Below are 21,929 nucleotides of genomic sequence, written 5' to 3' on the forward strand. Positions count from 1 at the left end.
GCTAATTAAGGAAAGGCTTGGGGCTCACCAGGCAACTTGTATGGAGGTGGGATGTGGCTCTCTCTCTCTCTCTCTCTCTCTCTATATATATATATATATATATATATATATATTTTTATACTTAAGCTTATCACCAAACACAAATTAAATTTAATAATAATTATTGTGTATTGCAGTACATTAAAACTTTTTTCAAATTGATCAAAGTTCGATTAATCGATTAAATTCAAATCGTTAATCGATTAAATATTTTGATCGATCGACAGCACTAATTTTAAGATTATCTTTCTTTTCCGAAGACTCTAATATCCACTGTCGGAATTATCTACCTGTTCTGATTTATGCTATGTAACAACTAGATCTCAGAAAATCACTAAACAATTCGTGCTAATAAATGTATATTAACTAGAACTACACTGTCCAGCAAAAGAATAAAATAATGTTAATCATAGAACACTAACAGATCTGTTCACATGGCAACAAACAAATGATGCGGTTAGGGTCATAACTCACATGCTCCAAAAAATGAAAAATTGAAATACCATTATATTCCCATGCGGTTATCTGCGTAGAACACGGTTCAGAGGTTAATTTTTCACATTTCTTAAATGATGCTTGTTCAAATAGGCGACAAATTTCCCGGTTTCTGTCAAAAGTCTCATGAGCCACTGGATCTTGTGACTTCTGTTTTATAGCGCTTCTCGACCAATCACCGATCAGTATTTCCCTCCCGCTTCTCCACTTTTTGTTGTCTAGAAGAGGGTTGTGGATGAGTATCTTGCATGTGTCTTGTTATTTTATAAATATCAGTGAATTTAGCGGCTGTAATTGAGCATTTTGTAAACCTAATATTATGGAAGAGAACGTATTATCGGTTGAAGAGAGAGGACGACCATGGAAATGTACAGCAGCTCCAGAAATAACGAAAAGAAACCAGATCAAATTAGCAAGGTTAATATTCTTTTCTGATTCTGCTTGGCTTCTACTGATGTATTGGTAAATTAAGCAGGATCGAGTGTTTTATCACAATTATAATATATTCAAGTTCTACATTTATGTCATTGATGGTGCCGTGAATAATAATCAATGGGACAATGCTGAACATATGTGAGAATTAATGAAAGCAGATATTAATTTTGTAACATAAAGGAACGTAGTAACGAAAATTTGAGTTTTGATCAAATTTATAATCAGTATTTCTTTTGTAGGTTGTAAATTGCGGATTCGACTCAAATAAGGGGAGAACCCGCTTTTCTAAGAAAATTTAGTTTCTTTCTCGTCTCTAAAATGTTGCGTCATAATTGCAATAACTCTAGCAATAGCTTAGCCCACTGGAATTTAAATTTCCACAATAAATTCTCAGACTGCTTTGAGAATGCCTAATTTCCCTATTCCAAGATTTGTGACTTACCTTTTCTCTGGCTGGACCCCTCAATTTATACTGTACTATATTATTTCGTAAAATGTACTCTTCTGAAGAATTTAATAATCGGACACCTATTCTTTTACATTGAATTTTAAAATATGCTTGAGTTAATGTTCTTGTGTAATATTTTAATTTGTTATTGCCAAATCCCACATGATCCCAACTGGTCACTTTCTAAACTCACATGTTCCAAACGGAGCACTCTCAGAACACTCATGATCCAAAGATCATTGTCAAAACTCGTATGACCAATAATTTAAAGCTAAATAACTTTTACTCCTGTATAAATAAATACGGTTACAAATATGAACAGTAGTGTTTTATCATTGCTCTTTCATTTATTAACCTTCATTGTGAAGAAAATGGGCTCCAAGTATTACAAATATGTTTTCCCTCATTTGTGAAAATTTTCATTTTTGGAACAAGTGAGTTATGACTCTAACCGACTCAAATGAATCGCTGACAATTCATATATCCCAAGACCACGTGCATGTGTTTACATAATTTTATTCTTCCATTGGACAGATCGGAAATTGATTTTCAAGTCTTGTTCTATGTGAGTTGTTCTTGTCTAATAATGTTGTTTTGTTTTCTAGCCGAAATTTGGAAAACCCATCGGAAGATAATTGACCCAGCTTTCAACTTGTCATACCTGAAGACATACGTAGACATATTTAACAAAAGACTTGACAGTTTGTTAAGTGATTTGTCAGAAAATGTCAACGCCCCAGAATTTGATATATACGAGAATTTGAAAAACTACACTATTGACAATGTTTGCGGTAAGTACTCTAAGCAAACAGTAAATGGATTGGTAATACTATCTTATAATTATGCCAGCATGTGACTGCTTTCTGAATGTACAATATATCTTGCAAACGTATGCCATATTCTGTTCCATAGAAGTTTGTGTTTATGAGAAGTCTTATAAATAAATGTAATGTAATTATAGCACTGTATTTGACATTGCTACGTATTGTGAACGTAATTAAATCCCGTACACCGTGGTCCCCAACTCAGAGCACTGTGTCGTCATCAAGCCTTGCCCGCTCGCCCTCTCAGCAAGGGAAAGTCGTAACAAGGTAAGACATTCAGCGGCGGGACCACAATATGAATTTACTGCATAGGTTGATGAATGTTTTCTGATACAAAAGAAACGAGCTAAATAAAAATAACAAAATAAACTATCTTAAACAATTTGAAAACAATGTAGCCTATTTTCAACAACGTAAGAAGTTAATAAAATTATAATAATTATTTTCAGAAATGTAGTACACATTTCATGTTAATTATATTTAGAGCAATGCATGACAATTAATGTAAAGGTGTAAGTAAACTGCTTCTGTTAAGGAACATGTTGAATAAAACACATAAAAGCCCTAGGAATAGTAGGCCTAATGCGGAAATTAACTGCATTCAGTTCACTCAACACTGGCCTTAGGACTGATTTTTCGGGATTTGTTTAATTCTCTTTTACCTCAGTAATTTCTCAATGTTTGGAACTATTATTTGTATAGTGCATAATCTGAGAGAACATTTTAAGTTGTGATTCGATATTTGGTTTCCATGATATGACTTGCTTATCTTCATCATAGGAAAGAATTACTGCCCGCACAGATTTTTGAATCCGAACTTGCATGTCTGTGCAATAGGGAAAATCACACATGGAAAGTTCATATAAAAGTGAGATACTTCTTTTGTTTTTATATTTATTCTTCAATTCAGTATCGTAAAGTAAATCAGTAAGTTCCAATTGCAGATAATAATCCAAAATCAAATTGAAAATGTTTCTAGTCTTTAAATCCCGAATCAAATTCTTGGCACAGATCGCGTAATGTGTGAACATATTTTTCGAAATCCAAAGTCGTAAAAAACTAGTAGGCCTATATCGTTGTTAATTTTCAAAACTGTGCTGTATCCTTTTAGTTAAGTTCACGTCCCATAATTTTATTAGAGACGGTTTCATATTAAACGCCTTCACACTGTCATGTAACTGTGTAATAATATTGTTCTTATCTTGTAGGAAACAATTTAAACTATTCAGATAATTCTATTAAGAAGCCAAATCCACAAAACTATTTTTTAATTTCTCACTTATGATGCAGGTTTTTCTTCTTCCTCTGTGAACGATGATGTTTCCTCCCTCAGTTCAAAGAACCTACCCAATAATTTGCCACGGCTTAGCCACCGCAGTTTACTATAATATGGCAGATCGCCATACTCACTATTGCATTCGTCAAGAAAGACTTTAAATTGACGATGAGTAGGACCTTTCGATCTAATTGTGTTCGTGATTTTTCCAGTTACTTCCATAACACCATTTTTAATTTGTTTCGCACATGAATTTTTTGGTGTATAATGCAGTGAATAGAAATAACTTAATGAAATACAATACATTAACGGTTTTCACTTCGTCCCTTAGATTCACTATTACACCCGTTTTACTTCCAACAATGGAAGGGGCACAATTGGTTGCCAAGGATACAAGTTTATTCCAAGCAAGTCCAAAATAATTTCTACAGCCTCTACACGAAAATATCGGAACCATTAGTGGTACCCTTTATGAGAACAATATGCAAGAGCTCTTCCTTAATCTGAAAGTTTTTCAGTAACGCCTCTTACAAAAACCACCAGTTGGAAAGTATCGCTAACATTAGTATTTTCATCTACTGCCAAAGAATAACAAATGAAAGACTGACAAATAATTACTAGTTGCACCTGAACGTCCTTGGCTAGCCCTCGGATGGGACGCATCACGGTGGAAGGAGACAAACTGATCGATTCAAACTCCTACACTTGTGAGAAAAGTTCATTTGCTGTAGTTAAACATTCTTCGAAAAATTTTCAGTCTTGAAAAGATCTTAAACGTCTTACTGTTAAAAGTGAAATTTTATAACTGAGTCGCACAGCCGATTCACTAACATTGTGATCTTAAACAGCTTCTAATTCATTTTCCTTTAATGTATAATGTATCTGTAAGTTGTATTTCTTCAGTGTGGCCTACGTTTTGAAGTGTTTTCTGCGCCTCACATCTCTTGTTTGAATGGATGACAGGAACCGCCTCTGTTCACTACAACGCAACGTCACAAGCCGGTCCATGTCCAAGGTTAAGGCGGACATGGCGGTGCGTGCGTGCGATGCGTTCAGACGATCAAACTGCGTCTAATAAATGGAGTTGTCGAACGTGAATACGTGACGAGTGGGATTCCTACGATGCTGTGAAGCCGCACCGCACGCATTGTCTGGAATTTAAAACGGTTTGATTTTCACCTCAGTTGTCGTCCGGCAAGCAATAACAATGGAAGTCTTAATTTCCGAAGTACAAACAAGAAATGTATTGTGGAACAAAAGAAACGCTCAGTACAAGGATCGTTTGGCTATTGACAAAGAATGGGGCTCTATAGCTGATAGTACGGGATATTCAATTGAGTTTAAAATAAGTAAATATTTAATTATATAGGTTTTAAGCAATGTTTTTTCTTTTCGAAACCCGTGATAATGAGATTACTTAAACATTAAATTGCGTTCAATTAAAATTATTGATAAAAGGTGTCTTGCATATTTTCTGCTGCTCTCGACATACGGCTGTTTGCCTCGAGTGCTGGAAGTTATGATATCCTTGCGTCACATTATCTTCCGAGACATTGATAGAAGTATTCTCTTCCTTGTCAATTATAGCGCTATGGAAAATTATTTTACAAAATGAAATGTATTTTCTACACTAGTTTCAATAGATTTCAAAAACATTTCATTCTATAATCATTCTTCAAAGTGATAAACGGTAATTGAAATATGAGGCCGTTATCTTGTTTTGAAATCTTCTAGTGCAGGGTCTCATTAGATACGTTCTTAAAGAATAAGCTTCGTCTCCTATGAATAAAAATGGACTCTTTTTTTCTTTCTTTTTCGAAGTTACAGTAGGACCTGCAAATCTTTTCGTAAAGGTAAAGTAACATTTTTGATGTTTTAATAAATTGCTGAGTTATGAAATATTCATGCATAATTATCTTTTCCATATGTGTCCACGATGATAATTAAAAATCGATATTTTGCATTAAAAACTGCCAGCAGTACTATTGAGAAAAATGTTTGTAATTGAAAGACATACTAGCTGATTTAGCTGGATACTTCAGTCTAATATGTTTTTCGTCGATACTGTGTAAACAGTCGCAATTTTTCTCGTTGCCAAACTTCCAGAACGGCCCCGAGTTTCACTCAGCCTCCTATAAAATTGAGTACCGGGTCTTTCCTGGGGGTAAAAGGAGTCGGAGCGTGGTGCCGACCACACCACCTCATTCCAGTGCCGAGGTGATGGAAAGCATGGGCTCTACCTCCATGTCCCCGCCCCAAGTGCCCTCATGGCGTGTGACGGGGAAACCTTACTGAGTAGACAGTTTTTCGAAATAGACTTTGGCAAGCTTTTCAAAATTTTCAACATTAGGCACAGGCATATGCGTTTTCTGAAGTGAACCCCAAATAACGTTCTGAACCTCTATGATTATAGAAGCAATAGATGATTTTGATATACGAAAAGTGAAAGCAATTTGCTTAAATGCAATTCCTGTTGATAGGTACTGGTACCTGAAACAAAATTTATATATATATATATATTCAAAGAAAGATGCAAAAATTAAATAATATTAGTTACGCATAAAATTTATGAAAGCCTTAAAAAAATTCGAAAAGGAAAATCAGGCTGTTCCGAAGATTGTGTTGCAACATATCCTGGAAAATGGCAGTAGGCTTACAGTATGTTACCAAACAACGTCCTTAAAGGATACAGTAAAGCCTTGGTTTTTCTGAACCGACGCATGCGACGTGCGAGGCCCGCCTTGCACAAATCTGGACTACACGAGAGATAGTGAGTGGTTTCTATAACTGCGAGGTACGCAAACCTAGCACCTCGCACATCGCATGCGTGGGTTCAGAAAAACCAAGGCGTAAGAGATACAGAGAGAAATTTATCACTACTAGAGGTATCAGAAGATACGCAAGACTCCAGGATTTAGCGGGAATTAAGTCAAGCACAAAATTGGGAGAAACTAATAGTACAGAGTCGAACCCAATTGTTGATATTCCAGAAGAAAGTTTGAATGAAACGGCAACACCGTCTGGTCTTCAACCAATACCAAATCCACCCTCCACATTCAAGGCAACGGAGTGATGTAAATGTAGCCTACATCACATCACGGGCAACAGCATCTCGTTCAAAGAGGAAGGGAGCAAGCGAAGTTAATATTGAACGTGGTGGGAATATAATGGTGAAGCAGTGCGCAGCCTCGCCCGTTCTCCTACTACGTGATGACGTCACGCGGGAAGCATTGCAGACTCTCTCGTAGCTTGCTAGCTTAGCTCAGCTCAGCTCAGCTCAGTAAGGTTTTGGAAGTGGGGTAGGTTAATTGATTATAAATACCAAGAAGCTATATTAACTAATTCCTTCCCTACTAACGTCTTGTCAGGAACGTGATGCGCTCCCAAAGCATAGCCGTCTAGACATGACGTCTTTGTGACCCTGCGGCTTTTATTGACAGTTTTCATTGAAGATGTCAAATGCAGTTTTTTATAGCTGTCTATTTAGAGGGTTGTTGTATGTTGTAAAACGATCTTTCGTGAGAAAAGGAGTTATTTTCCTCTAAATATACGCGAAAGGTTTTCCAGAATTCTGTTTGAATAAAAGTGCATTGAAGTTCTGTCCTGCATTACAAGTGGAATGAACAAAGTTTAAGAAAGGGAATCAGAGTCGAAGTCTTGTAAGAGTTATTGGCAGTAAAGTGACATGACAGAAAAGGTCTGTCTACGAAGCACAACATTCACATGGTCAACAAAATAAGGGAAAAAAGGGTAACAATGAAGGGAAATAAACAGTGGTGAAACTGAAGGGCGTAATGGAGTATAATAATGTTATGTTGTGGGTTGACTGTCAGGTCAGCATCAGAATAGTCTTATATCCCTTCTCCATTATGGGAAAATACGTAAAAAAAACTACAGAAATGTTTCTTCAATATAATGTTTATGGTACTTTTCAGCTTTTCAATGTCTACGTAATTGCATGTAAGACCGTGAAGGGAAGCAAACCCAGGAAGGAAAGGATCTATACAAATCTTCGACTTGACCTGGAAGCAGGCATTTTATAGAGGGTTAACCTTGTCTATCTGAAGTGTTAGTGAAAGGGGAGGAGATGCTGGAGTTACGACGACAATATTACAAACAAGCTGTTGGGCTTATCCCTCCCTCCCGTCATATACCTACCACCCACAGTAAAAGAAGCCAGCGAGAACCTGCAAAGTTTGTAAATCTCACAAGAAATGTTTTGTACTGAAATCTTTCGAAACTTAACATACTGTTCAAACTGTTACCAAATTATGAGTATAATATCACAATATTTGTAGTAAAAGACCCATGTTTATTGCAAACGACCTCCACCTGCCTTTAAATGCCACTTACCGCACACCACCAATTCACTGTCTGCGCGTGGAGATTTAAATAGAGATTCCAGGCAATAAACCTGTCCTTTTAAATCTTACTGCATGAACTTAAAGGTAGCAACAAGCAAACTTTAGAATAGAGTCAATAATGAACATTTGTTAAAGGCAGGTGTTGAATTAATTACGTTCATTCTGGTGTACTGCTTTCGTTAGAAGATATCTTAAGTTCATGGACTCAACTCGGTTTGATTCATTCAGGGTGATGGACAGAATACGTTCTGAATCAGACGTTCGATTTCAGGCTGGCTTTAAAGAGGCTGAAAATGTGAATTGCAACAAATGTCAAGTGTAGCATGATGAAGTGTCCCTAAAAGAAGGCAAATTCGAAAAAAAACGCATTCTCGATAAAATGTGGACTTAACGCGTTTTGATTCCGAACTCCTCAAATACGTTCAATAAAGTTTCATCGTCAACATTTTTACATTACTTAAAAAAACACACATCAGTTTTTCATTCCAGTGATTCTGCATATTTCTTTTAGTAAAATGCTCCTGCACACAATTTTAATATCTGAATATTTTTTACACAAATTAAGTCCACAATTTCCACATCTGACATTAATTTTCGTAATGTGAACGGCTTTCTTGTTAGCAGCTAGTACTTGAAATAGACCTTGATTCATCCTCACCAACCACTTCTGCATTATCTTCCTCACTACCACTTTCTTTCTTCAACTCCGCCGGTAAATCAATTTCCAATAGCACTATAATATCACTTTCACCCAAAACATTAAGGCTGCTATTAACCACAAAACAACTCATGTCTATGTTCTGTATCCCTGAATAAACACCAATAAAGAAAGAACAAATTTACCATCTCAAGTTTTTACACTGCAAGTAGGAGAATTGAAACAGTAAACGACTTTAACGGCATTACAAACAGTTACAACAATGGACAAAAATCACAGAATTCAAACTAGAAAATGTTTAAAAGTATAGGTCATATGAAATGCCAAGGGTGGATAAAATCTGTCCACTAACAAATACTTCAAATTATTAGTCTGCTATATTTGAAATCTAAAACAGTACACATGTGTGCATACTTTACCATGTTAGAGACAAATAGAGTAAAGGTGAAAGCTGTCAGATTTCATTAATTCAAAAAAATTTAGAAAATAAAAAGGGTGGGCAATTTTTTCCCAACCGTGATAATGCTAGGGTTAAGCGAGAAAATAATTATTTTATGCCCATTGATTGACGCCTTTTTTGCTCCTCTATTGACATTCGAGACAATTGAGTCCTTCCATTTACTGAAGCCTTTTCTGTCTGGAAGTTATGAAAAGATACCACAGCTTTAACATTTTATGAGACATGTAATTAAGTCCTTTTAGCTTAGAAAGTTTTGAGGAACTATGAGAAAATTATTCCCTTCTGCGGAGCGACTCATATGTGAAAAATTTTAACAATATGATACACAGGAACATACCAGTTAATAGCTATTATAATTATATAATTGCTGTAATTACTCACGTTTCGTTATTTAGGTCTAACGCACTATCCTCTGATACATGTTCGTCTGAATTGGTTTTGGGAGTGGCCTGAACAGTACATGAACTATTTGGCAATGATGTCATGAATTTCTTTCCTCCTTCTCCGTTTTTCACATCTGTCCAGTCTCAGATTGTCTGTTGATTTTCGTTTCAAGCAAGACTACACCAGAGCTTTTGTGGGTATAGCGTCTACTTTCAGATTACGACTGCTTTTTGGTTCATAATTTAAGAGTTTCTGCTTTGAAGGTACTTCGTAACTTGACTCCTCAAAATGAAGTCAACAAATTCGAGCTGAAACAACATTAAGTCTTTAGATTTTTACCCCCTTTCTTTTCCCTCAAAGCAATCTATGGAATAAGTCAAACAATAAGTTTAACATGAAACTATATTTTGCAAATGAGTTGCGAAGCAAATAAAATTTAGTAACATGCGAGAAAACTCATCGTGCTGTAAATTGACTTCATCCTCCCTTCTACAAGCATGCAACCATTGTCTTGCCAAGTCTTCATTCTTTGGAAACCTATAATATTTTACGTCAGTTCCTTTGTTTTTCGATTGTAAGTCAAACAACGAGATACTGCACATCCAGGCATACTAATAGCATGTGTCACATTAATAGCATTACTGATACAAGAATAACATTCAATATAATATATATATACATATATATACACATATACACAAAGAATTAACACCGTGCACGTACACATAACAGCTGTTTGTTTTGTTCCTCAAGCACTGCGGCGTGAATTAGCGCGCCGCTGCTGCTTCCCAAGTGACGACATGTGCAGTAGGAAACGAGTTTGAGTCAACCGTCTGCTACACCATTATATTCCCAGCACGATATTGAAGTATAACAGAGACTATTGGACATTGAGGCTCAGGAGCTTACTCTCCTTCAAACACAGGAAGATGAGAATTCACTCTTTCTGAGTTCATTACAGCCACATTTCAGAAGGATTTATTCATTCTAACAGCTACGAATTAGAACAACATTTCAGGCTGCTAAAGACTTCAGTGTTAGTTGAAGCACATTAGACAACACCAACAAAATTTCAGGAAATATTTCTGCAAGAATGTTACATGGTGAATGAAGTTGTTTCCATTTTTCCGGTACAAACGCTCTTATGAATTCATCTATTGATGTATCATCAATGCAAACAAAGTGTTCCAACATTCCCTCATCCACTTGTTCTACCAACTAAGGTTACACCAATAATCCTCCGTCCTGTTATTCAAATCATATCTCTTCATCTCAAGACACAAATGTATTGTATGCAGAGAAGAATAAATCCAGTAACACGCACCTTTAACCTTCGTCACAGGCTGTACTCTGAACATAGTTAAATAAAAACATTGTAAGCAGTATTATTACTCAATTATTCACCTAAGAGTTAGCAAAAGTATTTTTTTTCCAAAGAAAAGGATCTGTCGAAGTTTATTGTACAACGATAACAGGCAAGAAGTATTTTTTCCACAATCTAGTCAAAAGTATTTATTGTCATTCAGGCATACTGGCGAATGCTTTTCGTTCTCTAGTAACTGAGGGTATAGATGTTGCAATTCATCATAAATCAACCTGATCCTACAGATTACGCGAGTCCTTTGTTTGTTACGTCTCTTAACTCTTTCAATATTTTCAATTTCACTAAACTATTTTCCATCAATAAAATTTAGTGCTGCTAATGATTAGGTTTATCTCCGGAGCGGTTGTTTGTGCGCTTTCAATCGGAGACCTCCGGTTACCTCCGACTGATGCAGCGCAGGTTGTATATGTGCCGTGGCGCAGACATACATTTTCCGCTAAGCATTCCTTTAATCGGATCAGGTAGTGATTGGAGTCCGCTGACGTCCGCGTATCTTTTAGAATAAGTGTGTAATTTTTTGTTGTTTATTTTATTTTTTATTTACCTCTCTCTTTCTTCGGCTCTTCTTTTTTTCTTGTTTTGCCTGAAGTACTATGTTAGCTGACAGATTTTTTTTTTTTTTTTTTTTTTTTATAGTTTCGAAATTCATAGTATATGTGGAAAGGCGTATTAGTTTTATGTAATTGATCAAATTAATAACATTAAAACTAACTGAAAACTAACGCAGAAGTAAAGCTCCTAATACGAGGGGGGGGGGGAAATAGCGAGTCCCTTATTCTGAAGGAATGTGTCTTCCAGCGAGACCATCTCTCTCCGGGCCGGGCCATGTGGTGAGGAGACCTGTCGGCACCGGGGGAAGTTACTAGGGGCGGGGTGTGAGTGGACATCCGGCCCGTAATACGAGGGGAGAAATCGCACCAGCTCTCGTCTTCTGAAGGAAAACGCAGGCAGTTATGTGAACTTTACAACAAGCCTATGTTAGACGTTCTCGGTTTCCCTTTTTCTCTTTCCATGAAATCTTAGAGTGTGTGAAGTCCTCGAGTATTCTCTTCAATACTCCAACAGTAATCGGCCAACATATTTACATCCCAATGTCCCTGGTAACGTCGCTCTGCCTCTTTTAAATCCTGATGGAACCTTTCACCTTGATCTTCGCTGAGTATTAATAAATTCGCAGGAAAGTAATCTATATGATCCATTAGAAAGTGAAGTTTTAGGTTCATGTTACAACCGAGCACTTTGAACTTGTCCAACATGTTTTCTACAATTTCTTTGTACCGTGGATCCTTCACTTTACCAAGAAATTTCTTCACATCTTCTTTGAATGCGTTCCATGCAGTTTCTTCTGTTTCTTTCATTGTAAGTATTGGTGAAATTTTGGTCCATCATCAGCTTTCGAATTTGTGGGCCATCAAATATTCCCTCCCTGATTTCAGAGTGTGACAATGAAGAAAAATTCGTACATAAGTACCGGAAGCAAGGAAGATTTTTGTCTAGTGCCTTGACAAACTGCTCCATAACTCATGTTTTATATATTTATTTTCTTACGAGCAACGAGACTTACATTGTTAATATTTTTGTCTCCTGACATTAGTTGCTTTCTTTCAGGCCAGTATTCAATGTTCCAATGTTTGTTCCTGGCCCTGCTATCCACTCGCACAGGAAGCACGGAAATTTTGTGCATCCTCCCTGTTGTCCCAATAGCAAACCAACAACCTTCAGGTCACTACATATTTGCCATTCATGTTCATGATATTTAATTTTTTCGAGAACTAACCTTAATGTTTCATATGATTCCGATAGGACTGTAGAATGTGCAAATGATATGGACGCTAATTTATTGCCGTTAAGAAGCAATACTGCCTTAAGGCTACTTTTCGAAGAATCAATAAAACCCTCCAACTTTTGGGCTCATATACCTTCTCTCCCAACTGTTTTAGTAGATTTCTCACATCTGTACAATATACCAGTCTATCTTCCTGTGTAAAATATTTCCGGAAACGCTTTTCATGATTCCTGTACTACGAAAATGTAACTCCATGTGCCAACATGTTGTTCTCATCCAGTCTAGAGCATAATAATTCACTTTTCATTTTGGTGAGTCCTAATTCCCTTACCAAATCATTCAGCTCGGGTTGGGTAATTTTTTTTGGTGAATTGTCAAATTCATCTGGATCAGAAGACATCTCAGTATCTGCATTAGGAAACTGCTTTCAGTTTCACTGTCACCCAAGTTTGCTGGTGGTATAGGTATAGGTAAGTCTGGCCCATGAGGAACAGGCCTCAAAACTGATTGAAGATTTGGAAACTTAATTGATTTGGTGTTTTCCTTTTTGTAACCAGTAACATTACACATACAAAAATAACAGTCATCATAATGATTCCTCTGCTCACTCCACACGATTGGTAAAGCAAATGACATAGAAAATGGCATAGCAAATTTCCTGCATACCAGTAACGCAATCCTTCTACACAACAGTTACACGCACTATGAGGTGCAAATGATTAATCCAGGTCACCAACTTTTACTTTGAAGTTAGCAAAATATAGCTTCTTTACAAACGAATCTATTTACGGTAGCGTTTGAGACAAGCATTCGGGAGGTCCCGAGTACAAACCCCGTGGCCGACCAATCTGACTGGGATTTTTCATGATTTCTCTTAGTCATAAAGGCAAATGCCGGATTGGAAAGATACATGCCATGATTCATCACCGCCTCAATTACCAATACCAAAAACATTAATCAAAGTCTGTAATCAGTTACATGAACACAAGCCATCTACAACACACAATAGAAACAGGAATTCAACAGGAATAAAAACGGCCTACTCATATACCCACACATTCTAAACACGCGAGACATAACCACAGATATTAAGGCATGAATAAAATAAACTTAACAAAAAAAAAAAGATGCACAGTAAGGTTAACATAAAAATGATCTTCGTACATAATCAACTCTATTAATTTGGAGTGATTTATTAAAGGATGCATTCAAGACTAATTTAGAAAAATGTTAAACGAATTATCCTTGCACCAAAATCGGATGTTCTCTGAACCAAATCACCATATTTTAATTATTTGCATGTAATAACAATTAAAACATGTTAAAGAAATTATTATTGCACCAAATGAGTGGTCTCTAGACCAGAATGATCACATTTTAATTATTTAAATACAATTTCAATTAAGTGACATATTAAACAATTTATCCTTCTATCAAACACGAATGTTCCCTGGATCAGATGTCCTATTTTAATTATGTAATTACTTTGTATTCATTTCTAACAAGTGCAGCGGAACGCACAGGTACGGCTAGTAATAAAATAAATAAATATTTGGTTGCTAGGGAAACATGGACAGCAGGGCCCTATTTCACAGAAGTGCAAATTATAAAATTACAGGCGAGAAAAGTTAGAAATAAAAAAAAATTGACAAATTTTTGTTTTCTACAAAGATACTCTTATAAATTTGTAATTGAAGTAGAAAATAGCAGGTTCCATGCCAAGATACTACAAATTTAGTTGTCATTTGTTTATAATTTTACAAATCGTGTATTAAAAATTTACAAATTGTGTAACAAATTCTTACCCTACTCTTTATGTGAGTAAATAGCTAAATTGGAGGTTATACCGTATTATTTTAGATCCTGAACTTGCTGAGGTGTGTTCTGATAAGGAAGGAAAAAGCTTGTATGCCCATTCTTCTTCTAGTGATGAAGAAATTAAGATTTATGAACATAATCGTCGTAGAAGAACATTTCGAGAAAGAATTAATGTTATATTTGAAATTTCAGTGGAGTTTAATCAGAAATTCAAGATGCTTCATGATAATATACGAGTAGTTACCATATTGTAAAAATTCATTATTTATCCTATATAGCAGTTATTATACTGATGTAGGATATGTCAAAGTATAAAAGTATAAAGGTATATAATTATATAGGCACACAAAAAAAGATGAATTTACATAACATATTAATACACTGGTAGATCTAAAGACAATAATGGGAGATGTTTGACTTACAAAAAGTCCATAGTTGTTCTTTATTACGTACATCATACTGTATTATTAGTTGCAATGCTATAGCCCTGTCTAGTATATGTATACAATCACGAAGCTTGAGTTTATGAGGTTACTAGAAACAATAGATTGTGCAGGTACTATTTCGTATTGCCTGTGATGAGGCGATAGTAGCGATCCTAGTGGTTAGCAACTATCTATGGATGCATATTTACTACGTACTGAGCTTCCTGACTGTATATACTAGACTGTGGTTATAGTTTACATTCTATTCTGTTTGCATTCATGGCTAATGAAAGTGTTATCGATTTAACTTCAACAATGACTTTTATGTAAATCAAAGCCGGTTTATGTAATATCACTTATGACCTACATTTATAAATCACTATTACAATTACAGGAATATTTCCGAATGTTTTGTGAAACACATTTTACTGTAGTTTATAGCTCCTGTAAATTTGTTCATTTGTAATTTATACTTTCGTGAAATAGGTCCCAGATGAGCGCTAATTTCAATGTTATTTGTTTTGCCGCATATTGAAGAAAAAGGAGCATCTTCTGCGGACCTCTGACAAAAAAATAACTAAAGAAGACACTAGTGAAATGCTTTGTGTGGAATGTGGCATTGTATGAGCCAGAAACATGGACGTTATGCTATGAAGTAAAAAGAAACGACTAGAAGCATTTGAAGTGTGGCTAAGGAGAAGAATGGAGCGTATGAAATAGACATACAAAATAAGAAATGAAGTTATGCTAGAAAGAATGATGCTGAAAACTGATCAGGAAGAGAAAAAGGAATTGGTTGGGTCACTGGCTGAGAAGAAGCTGTCTGCTGAAGAATGTACTGGAAGGAATGGTGAACGGAGAAAAAGTTCAGAGCAGAAGAGTAGCTATATCAGAGGATAGACGACATTATGATACATGGATCGCATGCTGAGACTACAAGGAAGGTAGAAAAATGGAAAGATTGGATAATGCTAGATTTACAGTCAAAAATCTGCCTTGGACTTTAAAATTATATTGGAATTTAGCATTTGGGGAAGCAGATTGTATACGGAAAATGACTATCGATAAAAGCTGAAATTAAATATAAATTAAATGAAGTTATTTTCACAGTGCAATGAATAAAGCAATTTTATTTCTTTTGCAGAGACTACTACGGGCATAACTGAATATACTGATACAATTAAGAGATCTGAATTCTGGCATCTTCTAGAGTGGTAACTACTTCATCATTATTAGCGTATATGTTTATAACTTAAGGCATATTCCTAGTACAGAAGAGTAACGTTATATCGTAATTTTGTGTATTTGTTCTCCTCTCATGCCTTATAAATTTATTTTTAGATCTTTTTATGAATGAGTGAGCGAACGAATGAAAGATTGAATGAACGAATAAATAAAAAATAAGTAAATAAATTAAGTAATTAATAAAAATTAAATGAGTAAGTGAGTAAGCACGAAGGCAGGCTGCGCAAGAATTGCGGTCACATAGTCACATTGAACACAGGGTTATTTTAAACATTGCACTCGCACTGTCACATTGCGCACAAGATTAGTTTAAACACTGCGGTCGCATAGGCACATTGCACGCAAGGTTAGTTTAAGCATTGCGATCGCATACTCACATTGCGCACAGGGTTATTTTAAACATTGTGGTCGCATAGGCACATTGCGCACAAGGTTAGTTTAAGCATTGCAGTCGCATACTCACATTGCGCACGGGGTTATTTTAAACATTACGGTTGCATAGGCACATTCCTCACAAGGTTAGTTTAAGCATTGCAGTCGCATACTCACATTGCGCACAGGGTTATTTTAAACATTACGGTTGCATAGGCACATTGCGCACAAGGTTAGTTTAAGCATTGCAGTCGCATACTCACATTGCGCACAGGGTTATTTTAAACATTACGGTTGCATAGGCACATTCCTCACAAGGTTAGCTTAAGCATTGCAGTCGCATACTCTCATTGCGCACAGGGTTTTTAAACACTGCGGTCGCATAGGCACATTGCGCACAAGGTTAGTTTTAGCATTGCGGTCGCATAGTCACATCTCACCACCAGATAGTAGCCTATAGGCGAGACGGATCTCCGTACACTCGTGCGCCCTTATAAATGTGATGATTTTTGAAGTCCGATAGCCTGCCTGGGTGGCATTCGTGAATTCCACGCTGACAGGTAAGCCATTCTGGCTCAGCCCCTGACAGAGCTAGATCCCCGTTTCCGGACGAGTAATGCTGGAATTATCAAATGTATGATATTTACAGGTAGTATATTAAAAATCTTTATACCAGTAGGCTATATACATAACTAACTATTCTGAGTTGTAGTCAGTCTATGCAACGGTACCTCAAAAGTAAAGCATTTCTTTTTTCGTAATTATGTATAACATTTCTCATCACTCTTAATATATATAGACCTCATAAACATAGGAGCTGAGAATTCTTCCTTTTTTCCTGTACAAAAGAGGTTTATACGATGGTCTGTGGATAAGCTTCGGGGCTTCTACCGCGTTGTCTTGGTGTTGGTGGCTGACGTTTCGACCGCTATGTTGTGGTCATCTTCAGAGCAGTTGGATAAGGAAGTAGTCTGCGAGCTCATATATATATATATATATATATATATATATATATATATATATATAGTAGTCTCGATGGGGGAGTACTTTCGGTGAGGTGGGTAACTATCGGTGCTGGACCCCGGACTCATTTCACCGGCATTATCACCTTCATATCATTCAGACGCGAAATAACCGAGATGTTGATACAGCGTCGTAAAATAACCCAATAAAATAAAATAAAACTTTCGGTGATAGGTCGTAGGTTCTCCTTCTGGCAACTGATTGGTCCTTCGTTGTCCAATCCAGTTGAGATCCGTATGAAGGGAAGTATTCATATTAAATACAGGCCCTCATAAGGTCCGAAAGAGTGACCTTGATACCGTGCCCGATGTCCGGATGAAGGGGGGCGCCAAGTACATGTGGAGACCTGGTTTCTCGTTCCTAAGTATGATCTTGGAATAGACTTCCCCATGAGTTGCTGAGTTGTAACCCCTCGTCCTTGTTGATGTTGTTGGGATGTTGTTTGATGGGGAAGGCTTCTTTAACCAGTCTTCTGTATAAGTTGTCTTCTTTATCTGTTATCTTGATATTGTCGAATTCGATGGCGTGGCCTGAATCTGCTGAGTGTAAGGCTATTGCTGATTTTTCGTATGAGCTGTATTTGCAGAGTCGCATGCGTTCCTTCCTTCTATCTTCCACCGGATCTACATCCCCTTCCCCATAAATGATTTTGTATTTTTCCAAACAAATTTTTGACATAGATTCCCTACTTTAGCTTTCATATATTACCCTGTTACATGAGCGAGGTTATTCGACTCCACTCGCACTGCGAAAGAACAAAGTACTTTTCAACGTGCAGAATTACACATTCCAGCATTTGTCCTTCCGATTCTGCAGTCAATTTCTCCACCACCTTCCTCTTCCCCTCATTATGTCGTAGCTATTAGGTCACGTCCATTTTCGGCATTTTCCCCTTCAAAATTTTCTAGAGCTCCTTCAGTGGAGCGGCGAAATTCGGAGTGAGACAAGTGACCAATAAGCCTGAAGCTCATATATTCAATTTTCTCAGTCCCGAATCTCCTTGCAAGAATGCGTCTTCGCGTAAGTGCCATTTAAATTTCTCCTTCCATTTCTCCTCTCATTCATTCACCTGTAATCTTTTCGATGTAAGAAAAATCCTAATGTAAACAATAGCACGTGACTGAAGTGAGGCTTCATTGGCTGCTGTTTGGTGCCATTGAATCTCAGTACATGTTCCCGCCTACTGTTGTACATTCTGTTTCATGTTAAATATTTCCCGTTACTCGTCAAGTAGGCCTAACCTCACTACTCTGCATTCGTTTGCTTAGGAAACATTTACTTTATAATTACTGCAATTAAATTATTTTTAAGTCTTATGTCTTCACAATGCTCAGTTGAGGATACAGAAGCCATACTTCAGTACCACGTGCTTACGTGAACAACTACGAGCTCAAGTGACGCCAGCTTGTTACAAGAACACACTACGTCGGTATTACTGTTCGTATTCATCCGCGTTCATAGTACATAACAAAATATAAAAGTAGCTTTTCTTTTACATAGCGTTTTACACATGAGTGAAGTTAAATGTTTCATCATATTTAACAACTATGTTTCATCATATTTAACAACTAGAATTCAATTTTTTATTTTCAAATAATACAAGATTGTGGTTACCAAATATCAACTATATTTTCCTGCGTCATGTGAGTGTTTAGATTGAGAGCCAATCACGCATATGACAGCAACGTGCTTATGTTTACATTAGGATTATTCTTACAGCGAAAACAGCATAGAGTCAGTCTGATCCGAGGCATGGGCTCATTCAGGTTACACTCATTTCGCTTCACGATGTTGGCTGGAGCTTTCTACCATTCATTCCCTTAACCCTGATGACTTCGATTTCCCACGTTCATCCGGCTTACTCAACCCCAGTCCTTCCTTGAAACACCTCTGCAGTCAATAAGTAGCGAGAAAAACTTATTGATTCCTCTATAATAGAGTGTACTATTTCCCCGCTCCAGGTGTCTGAAAGTCGCGAGCTACTTCTTGTATGATCCCTCGACGCAGAGGTTCTTGTTCTCGCTGTCGGAGAGTCGCGAGTTACGGCTTGTTCGAACCCTCGATTGTGACAACTATACTCGAACCCAGGTTCCATCTATCTCTCGTCCTCCTGCCCTCGACGTCGTGCCATCAGAGAATATCTACTGTATTCTCTGGACAAGTTAGAAAATTACACATTTCTATGGCAAACTCTTGTTTCCCCTACCCCAAAAACAAGTGATAAATATGTGAAATATTTCAGTTTTTTATAATCCGATTACCTCATAATCCTCCCTTTCTTTATACATCACAACATCCCCTATCCTAAAGTTTCACCTTCTTGTCCGTCATTCTGTTTCTTCCCTTTCTACGGAAATCGACGTATGTACGATACTAAATTTTTTCTGAGGTTCGAGCTAGAACGGTTAAATTCCGGGTATTGTATTAGAAATAGTGTTTAAAATAAAGTCTATGACAAATACAGCTATTTAATATTGCTTAGTGTTCCTCTTTCTACATGCGTCAACATCAACCTTGGCTACTTTTACATCATCTGACCTGCAACATCCATATTAAAAAGGCAATCATGGGAAAGTTCAGTTCTTTCCTTTGTTCCTCAGTGTCAACTTTTAAAATAATCAGTAGGATAAATAGATGTTTTCTAACCAGCCAGCCCGGACAGGATTTTTAAGTACGTAGTAATAAGTACACACCAATAATATCTAAAAATTTATTTTTATATTTGACCTAGATATTTCAGTCGAATATGATTTCATGCAATACGAAGTTCAAATCTGCCTGATTTTTGGGCTTTCAATATACATCGGTAACATGTTAATAATTTATAAAAAGTAGTTTATTATAAGACAAAGGCAACGTTATTGATTGTAAACAAAGGGTATGTATAAATTATGTGTTACTATGACAATATACTAAATTATAAATGCAGAAATGTATAAACAATATTATTAACAGGACAAGGAATCTTTAGCAATATAAAGTAATGTTGAAACGTAATACTTTATATGCAAATAGCCAAAGGTTTAGTGAACTGGAACTCAGCTACTGTTTTGACAAGCAGAAGTACAGCTAAGTCATGGAAAATTACATGAAACTTATTACAAAATTATTTGAGAACAAATGAATATATTAGGGCCTAAACTGGTGGGGAATAAGTGCTTCATTGACAGTGACATGACAAGAGAAGAGAGGAAGATCCAGGCAGCACTTCGAGGTCGGGCTAAAGAAGAAAGACAGAGACGTCATGAAGTGAAGGTTGGCTACCAGAAAATATCGATTAATGGTCGATGGGAATATTGGCACAAGGACAAAACGAAGAAGAAACAACCGAATGAGGACTGCACAACAATAAATGAAGAAAACACAAAAACGGCCAGTACAACCTAACGGAAACAAAACAAACAAGCAGTAAGGAAAGAACGAACACGAACTAATCGCTGACACCCTGAATGTAAGAATCCTGAGGACGACAGAAAGAGAAACCGAATTAATCACGCAATGCAGGAAGTGAAATTTGACGTTATAAGCCTATGCGGAGTGAGAAAAGAGGGAGAAGCAATAATAGAAACAACTTATGGTTATGTCTTAAGCTACAATGGCCAAACAAAAGGGCAGAAGGGAGTTGGCTTTCTAATAATTAAAATGATTAAAAACTACATAGAAGAAACTAGAGGAGTTAGTGAAAGGATAGCGGTACTGACGGTAAATGTGAACAAACAAAAATTTGCAAAAATTCAAATGTATGTACCAACAGATGCTAGCACAGAAGAGGAACTTGAACAATTCTACAGTGAACTGGACAAAACAGTGAACTGATATAGAGTGCAAAGGACATTAGTCATTGGCGATTTTAACAGCAAAATAGGCACAAAAAACAATGTCGAAGAAGATCGGATGGGTCTTCATGACCATGGACAAAGGAATGGTAGAGGGAAAATATTGATCCAATTCGGACAGGAGCACGAGCTGAAGATAGCAATTCATTCTATAGGAAAAACGCAGATTCCAAATGGACCTGGCAGGCTCTAAATGGGAAAACGAGAAACGAGATTGATTTCATTCTAAGCAATAGCTCCAGAGTAAGTGCTGAACGGGTTAAGTTCGATACGGACCATAGACTCTTTCGTGCTTACATTAGGCTACCCAGAAGTAAACGCCATTTCACACCGACACACAGACCTAATGCAGAAAATATCGGCATTGGGAAGTACAGCATAGTATTACAACAGAAATTTGAACAATATTATATCGCAGAATCACGAGTTCAGACTCTCTATAACACCATGGAACACAGTATCCTATAAGTTACATAGGATTCCCTGGTCAGAAATGGAGAGATAAAGAATGGATATAAACTAAGAGAAAACACAATAAGCTTAATCGAAGAACGGGGAAGAATGAAAGTAGCCCAAGAGTGTTCGCTAACGGAATATGCAGAACTAATAAAAAGAACGAAGAGAGAAATAAGAAAGGATCTAAGAGAATATACTACA

At 36.7% G+C, this 21,929-nt stretch overlaps 2 protein-coding genes across 3 annotated transcripts in view; one reads left to right on the forward strand and one right to left on the reverse strand.

The window, feature by feature from the left end:
- Positions 1-21,929, reverse strand: part of LOC138711803 (uncharacterized) — a 342,343-nt gene that overhangs the window by 238,381 nt on the left and 82,033 nt on the right. The window lies entirely within an intron of this gene.
- The window catches only part of LOC138711798 (cytochrome P450 4C1-like), a 391,497-nt gene that overhangs the window by 45,000 nt on the left and 324,568 nt on the right, over positions 1-21,929 (forward strand). For both annotated transcript variants that reach the window (XR_011335460.1, XM_069843031.1), the window contains exons 5-6: positions 2,023-2,208; positions 15,941-16,010. Coding sequence is in view for 1 of the 2 variants with exons in the window: in XM_069843031.1 (XP_069699132.1) it covers positions 2,023-2,208; positions 15,941-16,010 (256 nt within the window). In the remaining variant the exon portion in view is untranslated. The remainder of the gene's footprint in view (positions 1-2,022; positions 2,209-15,940; positions 16,011-21,929) is intronic.

This window comes from Periplaneta americana, chromosome 13 (assembly GCF_040183065.1).
Source record: "Periplaneta americana isolate PAMFEO1 chromosome 13, P.americana_PAMFEO1_priV1, whole genome shotgun sequence".
Classification (NCBI taxonomy): Eukaryota; Metazoa; Arthropoda; class Insecta; order Blattodea; family Blattidae; genus Periplaneta; species Periplaneta americana.